General features: G+C 44.9%; 1 protein-coding gene across 10 annotated transcripts in view; it reads right to left on the reverse strand.

The window, feature by feature from the left end:
- PHACTR1 (phosphatase and actin regulator 1) overlaps positions 1-14071 on the reverse strand; it is a 522692-nt gene that overhangs the window by 185905 nt on the left and 322716 nt on the right. For all 10 annotated transcript variants that reach the window (XR_006057296.2, XR_009597749.1, XM_042237252.2 and 7 more), the window contains one exon: positions 10349-10513. Coding sequence is in view for 8 of the 10 variants with exons in the window: in XM_042237252.2 (XP_042093186.1) it covers positions 10349-10513 (165 nt within the window). In the remaining 2 variants the exon portion in view is untranslated. The remainder of the gene's footprint in view (positions 1-10348; positions 10514-14071) is intronic.

Consider the following 14071-nt stretch of genomic DNA (forward strand, 5'->3'; position numbering starts at 1 on the left):
ATCAACCACTTGCTAACCAGTTTCCTTGTTACCAGAACTGGAGACACTTCATATTCCTTTGGCTGTGATAGCAATGAGGTCTCTTAATTCTCTGGCAAGGATATCTTCTCTCATTACAAACACAAATATAGAGAAGCTACATTAACAACATTGGGTACCTCTGCAAACTTTCCCCATCATATAGAAAAGGAGCTTTCAAAAAGGCAGGTCTTCCGATAGCTTCCTTAGGATAATGCATCAGGAACAAGCCTGATGAGAACTCCATGACGTTCTCATGAGAAGCTCTAAGAGCAGACCCTTGCCCACCTCGTCTTCCTCTTCTCCCATTGCTCTGAACACCTCTCAGCCAACAGTCCTTTCCCAACCACCACCTCTCTGCCAGCTGTAGACAGCCAATCTCTTCTGTCCTCTTTTCCAGGCTTCCTTCCACTGGGAGAGAAGATTCCCTCACCCCTGTTGCCTAACTCCTTAGTTAAATGCCCCTTTCTTACTTTCCTGGTAAGTTAAGAGTGCAGTTGGCTCTGTCTCCTTTGAGTTCCTGGAGCTCTTGTGCGTCTCCCATCACTTTTACTGGGCTGGCCGAAACATTCATTTGGATTTTCCCATACCATTTTATGGAAAAACCGGAACAGACTTTTTGGCCAACCCAATGCTTTGTTGTAACTACTGGCTTCATTACTTGATTTTCCCCTAAGGCCATAACCTTTGGGAGACAGGGGGACACGTCTGTCGTCACCGTTGCCTTCTTTAGGGACAGTGGCAGTGCTTGGGACATATACATAGGTGCAACACGCCAAGCTGGTATTATTTCTGGACCTGCTATGGTTTACAGAAGTCTGAAATTCTAACCTCTGGCCAGGTAGATAACATTACCTTGTCAGCTGGGAAAGCGTGGCTCCAAGAGAACATTAAAGTTAGGGCATAAAGTCCTAAACCAGCTCTCTTCCAAGCACACGTGTCTATTCATGACCACTGATGTTTTCAACCTATCAGTTTCAGCTCTCGGCCTGAATGGGAAGAAAAAAAACCTTCCAACTCAAGAGTGCCAGTGATGATCCAGAGGGTCTTCGTAGTGAACATAGCCAGTCTCGTGCTGGATCTGAGGCAATGATTCCACTTATGAAAGGGATTTTCAGTTCTATACCAGAAAAGGATGTCACGATAAGCCTGGAGGAAAAGTTTAGGGTTTCATTCTCTCTTCCAGGAATTGCAGGTCTTCCCTGGAGACTCAGATGGTAAAGAATCTGCCTACAACTCAGGAGACTGGGCTTCGATCCCTGGGTCAGGAAGATCCCCTGGAGAAGGGAATGGCAACCCACTCCAGTATTCTGGCCTGGAGAATTTCATGGACAGGGGAGCTTGGCAGCAGTCCATGGGGTTGCAGAAGAGTCAGAGACGACTGAGCGACTAACACTTTGCCTCAATCACACAGCATGCTAGGGATCCCTAATAGACAGGAATCAGCAGGTGGGGCTAGCAGGGGGGGCAACTGTCCTGGGTATCAGTGACAGACTCTCCCTTCAGAGCCAGGAAGCCAACACACCAGGTCCAAAGGCAGAATCCAATCTATACTGTCTTCACTATCTTCCCTGGTGGCTCAGAGGTTAAAGCGTCTGCCTGCAATGCAGGAGACCTGGGTTCGATCCCTGGGTCAGGAAGATCCCTCTGGAGATGGAAATGGCAACCCACTCCAGTATTCTTGCCTGGAGAATCCCATGGACAGAGGAGCCTGGTGGGCTACAGTTCATGGGGTCGCAAAGAGTTGAACACAACTGAGTGACTTCACTTTCACTTTCACTATCTAAGCAGTTTTATTTGAAGAAGAACAATTCTAGAGACATGGGCTACCCAGGAAGGGACTCTTTGAAGCCAGTGGTTGCTAAAGATATCAGTAACTCTGCATGAATGGATGGAAGAAATAAAGGAAGTAGAGTCTGGCCCTGAGGGAAAGGGGCGGCTAGAAAGCAGCTGAAGTAGGGTTGGCTCCTGCTCTGGGGCGGGGCAGTGTGAAATAAGCAAAATCTACAGCTGAAGGGCAATCAGTCTGGGGACCTGATGAGAAGGCTGGAGTTCCATACTCACGTGACTCCCTAAGCATCTCCTACCCACAGTTGTATTCATGTATACAGAAAAACACTGGGTAAATCACGCAGACTGTTCTTGGATCCTGTTATTAATATGAACGGAGCTCCCAACACATTTCAGGCCTGGCCTTTCCTCACTGCTGGCAGTTGGGTGGGGCTGGAGCCAAGTAAGGTGGCGCTGTGAAAAAAACCCGTCTGCCAGGAGACATAAGAGACGTGTTCTCAATCCCTGGGTTGGGAAGATCACCTGAAGAAGGAAATGGCAACCCACTCCAGTATTCTTGCCTGGAGAATCCCATGGACAGAGGAGCCTGGCGGGCTACAGTCCACGGGGTCACAAAGAGTTGGACAGGACCGAACGACTTAGCACTCACGGAGCAAACAAAACCCAAGGGTTGGTTGGTGCTCAGGCTCCCAACTGTGCGGCAGGCAGATGGACCACCCACCACTCCTGCTTGACAGTTTCTGCCTTATTGCGACACAGCTTGACCTGTGCTAGATGAGGGTTTGTTAATAGCAGGAGTAAACGTTTAAAAAGCAAACTTTGATTTTCTGTGAATTAAACTGCAGTACTTTATTGGCCTGGAATTATGGGCTGAATCATCTAAACTGGAATAAAAGAAACAGAATCTTTCCAAGAATGTATCAATGAGCAATTAGTTGAACAGTAGAATCAAAGGACAGTTCCTTTCATTACTTGATTGAAAACAGGAAATTAAATTGGCACAAGATTTTGTGATAAGAGAGATATATAGGGTGTTTGCCCTACGTCTGGGACTGGATCATTTCTCACATTCTAAATAACTTCCTGACCTATGCCTCCACCTCAGCCACCCACTTCCAAAGCTTCAGTCTGCCTTTTGTCTCCATAACTTTGAAGATGGCAAGTTCATCAACGCCGTTCTGAACGCACGAGCTCCTGTCCTTCCAGCTTCCTTCTGGCAACCGATCCCACTGACCATCTTAAAATTCTTTGACTTCTTTGGAACTTAAAGTCAAGTTTTTATTAGAATTATTTCTTTTGTTTAAATTACACAAATTTCAAATATATAGAAACAGCAGAGAATAACTCATGAATCCACCACCCAGGACACACATTAATACTGGACCTTTTTGCCTCATACTGTTTAAAAGAAATAAAATGTTACAGTTTCTGTTGAAGTTACCAGGAATCCTTCCCATTCCCATTCACTGTTTTCAGGGCATATATACTGCCAGTAAAAACTATAACATATCTTATTCTGTGCATCCTTCTATAACTTGGTTTCATTCATCAGTGTTTTCAAGATGGATTTTTTAAAAATTCTTTTCAACCCACTGGACCTCTCCTTTCCTATCCAATGTAAATTCCAGGAGCACATTGGGATGAATTGTATCCCCTCAAAAGATCTTCAAGACCTAACCTTCATCAATGGAAGCTTACTGAGAAATATGGTCTTTGCACATGTAACTAAGTTAAGGATCTCTGGATACAGTCATCTGTCTCAGACAGTCGAAAGCATCAGCTCTTCCGCCCCCAGCCTTTTTACGGTCACACTTTCACATCCATACATGACTACAGGAAAAACCACAGCGTTGACTATGTGAACCTTTGTTGATGAAGTGATGTTTCTGCTTTTTAATATGCTGTCTAGGTTTGTCATAGCTTTTCTTCCAAGCAGCAAGCATCTTTTAATTTTGTGGCTACAGTCTATGCTTTTGAACTGTAATGTTGGAAAAGATCCTTGACAGTCCCTTGGAAATCAATACTAAAGGAAATCAACCCTGAATACTCACTGGAAGGACTGATGCTGAAGATCCAACAATTTGGTCACCTGATGTGAAGAGCTGATTCATTGGAAAAGATCCTGATGCTGGGAAAGATTGAGGGTGGGAGGAAAAAGGGAATGACAGAGGATAAGATGGCTGGATGGCATCACCGACTCAATGGACATGAGTTTGAGCAAGCTCCGGGAGATAGTGAAGGACAGGGAAGCCTGGTGTGTTGCAGTCCACGGGGTCACAGAGAGTTGGACAGGACTGAGAGACTGAACAACAGCAATCCTGGAGATGGAATGGATTCTTTATGCAATGTCTGCGTCCTCCTAAGAGAAAGGAGCCTGAGATTTGAGACAGAGAGACCAGGTGGGATGAAGACCATGTGAAGACTGAGATTCAAGTCTGGCAGCTACAAGCCAGGAAACACTTAGGGCTGCCCAGTAGCCACCAGAAGCTACAAGAGGCATGGGATAACTCTCCCTGAAAGCTTCTGGGAAGAACCAACCTGCCAACACCTTGATATTGGACTTCTGGCCTCCAGAATTATAACAGAAGAGTTTTCTGCTCTTCTCAGCCTCCAAACTTGCAGTGATTTGTTACAGCAGCCGCCGGAAACTGACATAAATAATCCCCTTTGTCTATCTTGCCCTTTTATCCATTTGGCAAAACTCCAGCCATGGACAGACCCAGCTATCTGCTTTGTCCATAGCTGTGCTCAGAGAGCCATGCAGACTCACCACCATCGACCTGAAGTGGGCCTAACTATGCACGTCTTCTCGTCTCCTCCCTGGTAGGAGATGATCTTCTTTATCACCTCGGAAGACTCAGGGTCACTTCCAACTTCCTACCTGACCAGGAAACCAGGCCCTCTGACTCCCTCACTTCACTGGAGGGGGCTGTTTAGCCCTTTGCGGATGCTAACTCTCCCATCGGTGCTCTATATCCCAACTAGCCCTGTCATCTCAGTCCTCTCACCGTTTTGGTTTCATATTTTCTAACTCTTTCTACTCGATTCCTCACACTGGCTCCTCCCACTTCTGTCCCCTTCATCATAAAATGCCAGCAACAGATTAGAAGGCACACACACAGTCCCTCCCAAGCAAAATGCACACACACAAGGCCCTGAAGACACATTCGTGTTCTCCACCATCCACTCTGGTCTTGTCTGTCTTCTCCACTTGACAGCCATTGTGAGAACCTATTCTTCCTCATTTCCTGCTAAATTCTCACTCCACACTCATTTGGCACCTACTCCCAAAGAATCCACCTCTCGCTAAGTTCATCCAGTGAACTCTAGACAACCAGAACCACTGATGCCGATGGGCATTTTTCTGTACCTCTTTCATTTGACTTCTTCATGGCAATGAACACAGGGCATCATTCCCACGCCTTGAAACGTTTCTTGTCTCCTGGCTCCTGTCTCCACATCCTTCTGGTTTTCCTCCCTCTTTCTTCCCCCTGCACAGGTTCAGGCCGCTCTGTCTAGTCACTAGCAATGACATTCTTTCTCTGTCTACAAGACAGTCTTCAGCCCCGTTTTCTTCCCTTTCCCTACTCACACCCTCGCCAAGCTCATATATGGTCATCGCTCTAATCAACACACGATCCCAAAGTAAATCCAGAGCAGACCTCTCCTGTCTTCTGTATATTCAACACCAACACTGGGTATCACAAAGTCCACTTGAACACAGACCTAAAATTAGAACCGTTTCTCCTGCACTCCCCCGCCCTGCCTCCGCTCCTCCAAACCTGTCACTCTCCCAAAGGACTCATTTTTAAGGCCACACCATATACCCTAGATCAACATTGGAGTGTCAAATGTGACCCTTCTCTCTTCTTCCACCAACTGATCCGTTGCTAATTCCTGTCACTAGTTTCTTATGACATCTCCTAAATCCACCCATTATTCTATCACCAAATATCACCAACCTACCAGCACCTGTATAGCAACCTCCTAACTGGTCTTCCTGCAGCCCTGCCGACTCTTGTCTAATTTTTTCCTACAGGATACAGGACCAGTGAGGCTCCCGTCTCTGTAACCATTCCAGCCTCAGTCCATCCCACACGCCTTGCTTCCCATTCTCTAGCCACTGTTCTCGCTTTCCTAGCTTGCTCACGCCTGCTCTGTCCACCACAGGTCCTTTGCGCATGTCATTTCTGCTACCTGGAATGCTAATTTTCTAAATTCTTACTCCTCCTTCAGATCCCAGCTCAAATTTATCTTTCTCAGGAAAGTCTCCGTGCTCCCTCAAGCTCCCCCTCTCCATCATTCTTTTGAGTACCTTCCCTTCACTGTCCTATCACAGGTGTGATCTCAACCTTTGCTCCTGTGATCTGATCATCTGCCTCTTCCAGCGACACCACGCATGCCAAACCCACAAGGTCCGGTTTCGGCTCAGGCTCATACTCCACGGCCGGTGTCAGCATGTGGATGGCACTCAGGACAAGGTTTTTATTATTATTTTTTTTATTGTTGTTCAAGCCCTAGGGATGCAGGAAAGCTTCAGAAGCACAAAGGGAATGTTGGCACATGGTAGACTTCCAGGGCCAACTCCTGCAGCTTATGATTTTCTGTCAAGAGGAAACAAAAGCGTAATTCGGTGGCATCTTCACAGTCTATTCCTGCCAGTTCTGCTTTTCTATAAATACAGTCCTCATTTTCAAGCAATCTGGAGACGATGGCTGCGGTTGACTATTTTGGGGGGAGGCCCTCTCAATTTTGGATGGGATGCTGTCATCTGTCTCTGCTCCTGGGGCAGGTGTGGAGTGAGTGGTGGACACCTGTTGCTGATTCTACAGAAGCCAGACGTGTCGGGCTGAGTGCTTCGCAGGACCTGGGCAGGGCATCTGAGGGCAGGTCAAAAGGCATGTCAAGATCATCTCCATGAGGACCCATTATTTGGTGTTCTATCCATTCCTGTTTTATTCCTACCATCGTGTAATGCCAGATGCTTCTGAGAGAAGCTCCCTGTCCTGTTGGGCTTTCACCACCATCCAAAGTTCATGCTGAAGACCTTTTAAGGATATCAGCCTTCAGCCTGGAATACAAAGATGTTTGAGCAGCATGGAGTGCGGAAATAGGTCTTTGATAAACTCATGTAATTGTTGATGCCAAGACTGAGGAAAATGTTGAGATCATCATTTTCCAATGTGGTTCTCTTATTGCTAATACAAAGCAAGATTTCTGGGTGCACCTTTGAAAATGCTGGATACACAGACACATGCATTCTTGAACCTGAGTTACAGGGTAACTACAGTATAGCTAATTCTAGTAAATTAGAAATGTAACTCACCATGGAAATAACAATAGGCCAAGTATACATTGTATTAATGTCCTTTTGTGTAATCAAGAAAGCACACAAGTTTAAATGCAAATACATAATATAAATGTAATCAGTTCAGTTCAGTTGCTCAGTCATGTCCGACTCTTTGTGACCCCATGATTTGCAGCACGCCAGGCCTCCCTGTCCATCACCAACTCCCGGAGTTCAGTCAAACTCACATCCACCGAGTCGGTGATGCCATCCAGCGATCTCATCCTCTGTCGTCCCCTTCTCCTCCTGCCCGTAATCCCTCCCAGCATCAGAGTCTTTTCTAATGAGTCAACTCTTCATGGCATGAGGTGGCCAAAGGACTGGAGTTTCAACTTTAATATCTAGGCTTATTCTGTGTATTTAAAATTGTGGAAATTGTTGTACATATGAAAATATGTTACATACACATATACACACACACGACAAATATTTGCATAATGGTTAAAATTGATCAACCAATTAACATTCCCACAATCAGTCAGTTCTCTTGTATATTTAATACTTGATGCTTAGCCATGCATAGGAAAGTTTGTACTTCAAAGTACTACTTGATCATATGCACAAATTTATCATGTTAAACATCCTTTAGTTGTCAATAATTTTTTTCTCTGTGAAGCTAAGAACTAGCATAGGAAGGCTCTCCTTATTTACAAAAATCGGGAACAATATTTCTTAATCCAGTTAAGAACAAAATATACTACAGTGCCCACCACTGACTTAAACTAAAAAACCAGATTAGCTGGTTGCAGCATATAAGCCATCCATTTATCATGATTTACAGAGAGCCCATAGCCTATCTTCTATTTTCTCTAATCCAGCAGCTGATTGTCCTTTAAAATAAAGACACACAGGGACTTCACTGGTAGACCAGGGGCTAAGACGCCACGCTCCCAATTCAGCGGGCTGGGGTAGGGTCGATCCCTGGCCAGGGAACTAGATCTCATATGCCACAAGTAAGATCCCACACACTGCAATGAAGATAGAAGGGCCCACGTGCCATGACCAAAACTTGGCACAGCCAAATAATAAAACATATTTTTAAAAAATAAATAAAATAAAACACACAGAAATATTACACTCATCTGCCAAATTAATCAGTTTGGCCACTGAGGTTATAATAACTTGCTAAGAAGAGTTAATACTAAGAAAGATTAAAGTTGCAACTTTGCCTATCTCAGGTCTTAATTCTCTCTCTCTCAAGTTTTTTTTTTCTTTTTCTTTTTACTTTATTTTACTTTACAATACTGTATAGGTTTTGCCATACATTGACATGAACCTCTCTCAAGTTTTAAACGAAAACATTTTCAGACTTTAATGGTTCATGAGTAGTTTGATGCCACTGGATTCGCACCCATCAAAGGACGAGTTCTCTGACACCTTAAAGAAGTCAGCACAGCGGTTCAGGTGCATTTTTGCACAAGAAGCATCGGAGCTTCGTCTTACGGTCTTGCCAAATGGACCAAGCCAAGCCCGTGACTGTCCAGAGGAAATGCATCCAATACAGCATCATTCAGGAGTTCATGTGACACATGGCAATTATTTAAATGTATTATGTTGGATTGTTTCATTATAAGCTGTTTTCACAGCACAGTCAGGAGGACCACAAAGGAACCTGTGGAATCTTTATTATTTTTTTCCAGTGCTTCCAGAACACTCCCTGTTTCTTTCGTGTTCACATCTGACCCCTCACTTTGCCTGAGAATATATTTCATTTAGATTTCTCTTCTCCAAGGCAATGCTGTAAGTAAGTGCCCTTTTTCTGTTTCACTCTGGGGGGATATAGGAGAGCCATCCCTTTAGAGTTTTGCTTGCATGAAAATCTCTCAGAAGTGTTTAGAGATATGTAAATGACCTACACGCTTTATGACACCTTAACAAGCCTGTATAGTGATCAAAAGCCAGAGAGAACACATTCAGGTGAAGAGAGCGGGGTGACAATTTAGAGATTCATGAAATTCACAGGTTCATTCTAATCTCAGGAATCAACAAATGATGGCAACAGGACATTGAGGCTTCCATCTCAGAAACAGAAAGCAGCAACTGGGGATGACTACATGAAAACTGGTACAGATTTCAAGACTTGGCAACTTTTCTATCTCTTTTCTCTTTCATTCCTCAAAGCAACCAGCATGAAAATTCTCAGATCTGTAGACAAGGTACGAGAAGCAGATTGCCTGTTTCACACTTTGGGAGTGAGCCACAGCGGGAAGAGGACCAAGAAAGAGAGAAGGTGATGATTCTGAGGAGGAGGGAGAACAGGACACGGGGTAAGAAGGAACTAAAAGCCCCAGAGTGGCCCTGGATGACCTGTGTACTTGCGTATCAAAATCAGAATGAAACAAAGAGAATGAATCTGCATGGCTCCTCCATCATCTCATCTCAAACCCAACAGAGTGAAATCAGAACTCTTAGCATTTCTTTCCTTACACTCTGCTCTCTGTAATACTCTTATTTATTTAAAAAAATATGCACATAAAGTGCCACCATGAACATCCTACTAATCTCAGTCATGTAAGGTACCATTCTCACCCCATCTCACAAATAAGAAAACTGGGGTACAAGGGTCAACCAACCAAGGTCACGCAACTAACAAGTTTCAGAGCTGAACTTGAAGCTAGGTCATCTGACTCCAGAGTCAGTGCTCGTCATACCCCAGCCATACTGAGTTTACCCAGATTCCTCTGCTGTCGACTAGGCTATGAACTAGAGAGTTATCTTTGTCATTTTACAATGATGCTTCACTTATTCAAGATTTTTCCTCCATAAAAAAAAAAAAACCTATTCCTATCTGCCAACGACCATATACAACTTACTTTCTGTTCTGTGTTGATTTTTAACCAGAGAAGGGAAAATAAGCATGAAAAATAAGAAATGGATTGTCAACGCAGGAATGAAAGCAGTCAAGTATGGGCAAGGTGGAGCGCTAAGTTCAGATATTTATAGATCAAATCAAAGTGGTGGCTGTATAAACCGAAAAACAATAACAAAAAACCCGAGACGCATGAAAACACATAGGATCTGAAAGCCATTTTCAATCACACTGAAGAATTATTCCACACGAGAGCAATTCCAAGGCTTGACTTTTTTCCCTTTGGTTCAGGCAGCCAACTGTAATTAAATTCCACTAACAAACCTACCGAGCTGAAGTCAACAGATGCCCAGTGAAAAATCAAGGCAAACAAATAATCTTACCTGCAGACGTGTGTTTGAACTTTTCACTTTTCTTCTTCCTCCATTTCCAAGGCTTGAAGATCCTCCCCAGGTTGGCAAACTTACTTCTCCTCCGGATGGGTGGGGTGTGGGTACCTGGGACAAGGGAGTCAGATCGCATGGCCGCCAGCCTCTCCACTTCCTCAGCTTGTTTTCCCGAGAAGGAGATGGAAAAAGGAGAAAGAAAAGTGTTAAAATGGGAGCCTCACAGATGGCCAACGTTTTCCATGGTTACAGATAACAGAAACCACATGACTGAACTTCCGTTTCTCTTTTTGCCTTTTGGAATGGAAGTCACACCAATGTGTTCTAAAGGCTGGCAACAGTCAGCCAAAGCCTAGGGGATCTGGAGCACCCAAAATGGATTTGGCCAACCTTGACCTAGGCTCGAGAAGGAGGACGAGGAGGAGCAGAGCCCTCCTGACACAGACTCCCAACAAGGCCAGGACAGGGCGTGAGAAGAGTCAGATGACAGTCAGCGTAACTACTGGTCCAGCACTTTCTCAAGTAAGACTTGGCAGACGCTGTCACTGTAACACTGTCTGCTGAGAAAAGAGGGAGAAACATTTACCAACTGTCCGTTCCAATGTCAACATTTTACACCACCCACGACGCTCTCTCCTAGGACGATGCTTCACCCATATGGGCATATTGAATGAGTGGCTCCACCTTAAAATCCAATTGACTGTTTTCAGAATCACACTTCAGTAGATCTTATAATTGCTTTAATTCCTCTAGGTCTTTTCATTCCTGGTGCTTTGCTTTAATAAAAAATTCTTAGAAACTGAGAGTTGAGGGTGACAGGTACCATCTAGACTCATCCCAACAACCTGACATTTGAGGACATGAAGACCTTCAAACTCATAATGCCTCAGGGACCCTTTCTTAAGGGCCACAATCACTCTAACCCCTTTTATCACTTGGGACAAAACTCTTTTCCAGTGTACTTGAGCATCTATAGATCTCAGGGAGGTAAAGAAAAAGTAACCTCGTTGGCAAAATCAAGGCAGGCGGGATGGACCTGCCTTTCCAGAAAGTCCAGTTACATCTAGAGCTGAGGCCAATGCAGAACTACTCTGCTGAGCCTCTAACATAATCCTTCAGAAAAACTCCTGGACTTCACAACACAGGCTGATCTCTAAGCTCGGTCTTATAGCCTGATGTTCTACCTGCTGTCATCCAGTATGGTTTGAACTCAGGAGATTCAATTATTCAACAGAAAGAGAGAGAACAGCATTGAAACATCTACACTGCCATGTGTGAAGTAGATACCCAGTGGCAATTTGCTATATGATGCAGGGAGCTCAAAGGGGACATATGTATGCCTATGGCTGATTCCTGTTGATGTATGGCAGAAACCAATACAATACTGTAAAGCAATTATCCTCCAATTTAAATAAATGCAAAAAAAGAAAACAGACCTATATATGGGACCTCAACCATGTGCCAGGCAGTGTGCAGCAGTGACAGATGATGGCAGGTTGGTAAGGGCTGTGGGCAAGACTGAAAGGAAGCGGATGAATTTTAGAGACGTCTGGGAAGCCAAGTCAACAGGACCCAGGACTGACTGGGTGGTTGAGGGGGAGGAGGCAGATCATTCCTGATGTCCCATGGATCATGTCAGTGGAATGGCCCCCTCCATTCATGGAATCAGGGAACACTGTTGGGGCATCAGTTTGGGGGATGGTGGTGAGCACCCAATGACTTCAACACGTTGCATAGTGAAAGCACTTAACCCTTTGATTACAGGGTTCTGCATGGGGACCCCTCTCTTCCATCACTGTCTTACGTGACCACTCAGTAGTGAGCCAGATACTGATCTTTCCTGGAGCAGATATACCGAAGAACTGGACATGGTTGGGCAGCGTCTAGAGGAGAAGACAGTGGCATCAGTGTGGAAAATTCCGCTTTCGGAGGAAACTGCCAAATTCAATGGAGGCAAAGAGGACAGACGGGCGGACTCTTCTTCATCGCTGGAGAAGACCCCAGGGTGTGCCATTTGGAGCTGGATTTGAGAGAAGGAACCGTTCTCCCTACACAGGGAGGAGGAGAAGTGGATCTCTGGAAGGAGAAAGAGACCCAAAAGGAACAGAGCGGGCTGAAAGAATATGGCGTTGCCTGGGAGCTGTAAGAAACCCAGGGAACCAGCGGAGTCAGCTACACTGGGTGAGACAGGGAGTCAGTGCTGAGAGGCGGGGATAGGTCTGGAGCCAGACTCTGCGAGCCTTCGGAAAACTGGGTGTTTGGGTTTCATCCTATTTGCAGAAGGAGACGGATGGGAATCTGAAAATGGGAATTGACATAATTACATTCAACGAATACTTCCGGAATGCTCACTGTGTACCAGACACTTGGGCTATGTCAGTAAACAGGAGATAAAAAATGATCTGATAAAAATACCAGTGTAAGCTATGACGGAGCTTAACTGGGGGGTAGGGTGGAGAGCAGACAACACACAGCAAAACTTAGTAAACCGCACAGCATGCTGGGAGACAGCTACTGGAGGGAGAAAAGAAAAGGTAAGTACGACAAGTAAATGATATCAAGGGTGTCTAGGTGGGGGAGGGGCTCAGTTCTAAATAGCCTGATTGAGAAGACATACGATCAGGACACAATCAGATTTGTTTCCGAGAAATATTATAGTGACAGCCAATGGCATCTTGAACTGGAGTGTAAAAAGACAGGTGGTGGAGCCTAACAAAGGAGGCCAGCAGACACATCTGGAGTGACAGAAGGGACACGGAGAAAAGATGTGATCCAGCAGAGAGAGAATCAGCACATCATGGTAATTTTCTAGATCCACATGGGGACAAGCAAGCAAGAACGAAGTTTTCGCTTCCCAAGACCAGGGAGATAATGAAGACTTTACATGTTTTAATGAACTCTGACTAGAAAGGAAAGCAGCAGAAAAGGATGGCTGCTCAAGGACAAGGGCTTTGAAACCAAATATTGAAGTCTTTTGTTGTTGTTGTTGTTTTCCTTTAGGGAGCTGGATTTTATTTCTTAAGCTCACGGAGAACTACTGAAGAAAGTTTGTCAGGAAGGGATGGGAAGACAGGATCACATTACTAGGCTGAGCAGCCAGCACCAGTGGAGAGCAAGAGATGGAAGATGCAGGGAAGAGATTGAGAAGTTTGTGAAACAGGGTTCTTAGGGAGAAGAGGTGGGATCAAAAGTACTTCAGAAATTAGTCATCAAAGACTTTACTCTGAGCTACGAACATCTGAACCGAGGTCTGTGATCACAAATGGCATGGATCAGATGTGAGCCTTAGGAAGATGAATCTGGCAGCAATAGATAAAGTGGATTGTGACTGAAGAGACAAAGATAAAGATGGATAAAGTGGATTGTGACTGAAGAGACAAAGATAAAGATGGAGGAGACTTTAAGTAAGCCTGGGCTACAGAGAGGCTGAGCAGACTGGTTTAAAAAAAACAACTGCAATGAGGAAATAGAGGCCGAATGGAGTAAGTAAACAGCCTCTGGAGCAATACTGATTTTGGAAATTATTCTCTTTAAAGGGTACCAGCTGCTTGAGTTGGTACCCTCTTGAGCGTACTAAGTCACTTCTATCATGTCCGACTCTTTGCAACCCCATGGATTGTAGCCCACCAGGCTTCTTGTCCATGGGATTCTCCAGGCAAGAATACTGGAGTGGGTTGCCACGCCCTCCTGCAAGGGATCTTCCCGACCCAGGGATCCAAC

The sequence above is a fragment of the Ovis aries genome, chromosome 20 (genome assembly GCF_016772045.2).
Source record: "Ovis aries strain OAR_USU_Benz2616 breed Rambouillet chromosome 20, ARS-UI_Ramb_v3.0, whole genome shotgun sequence".
NCBI lineage: Eukaryota > Metazoa > Chordata > Mammalia > Artiodactyla > Bovidae > Ovis > Ovis aries.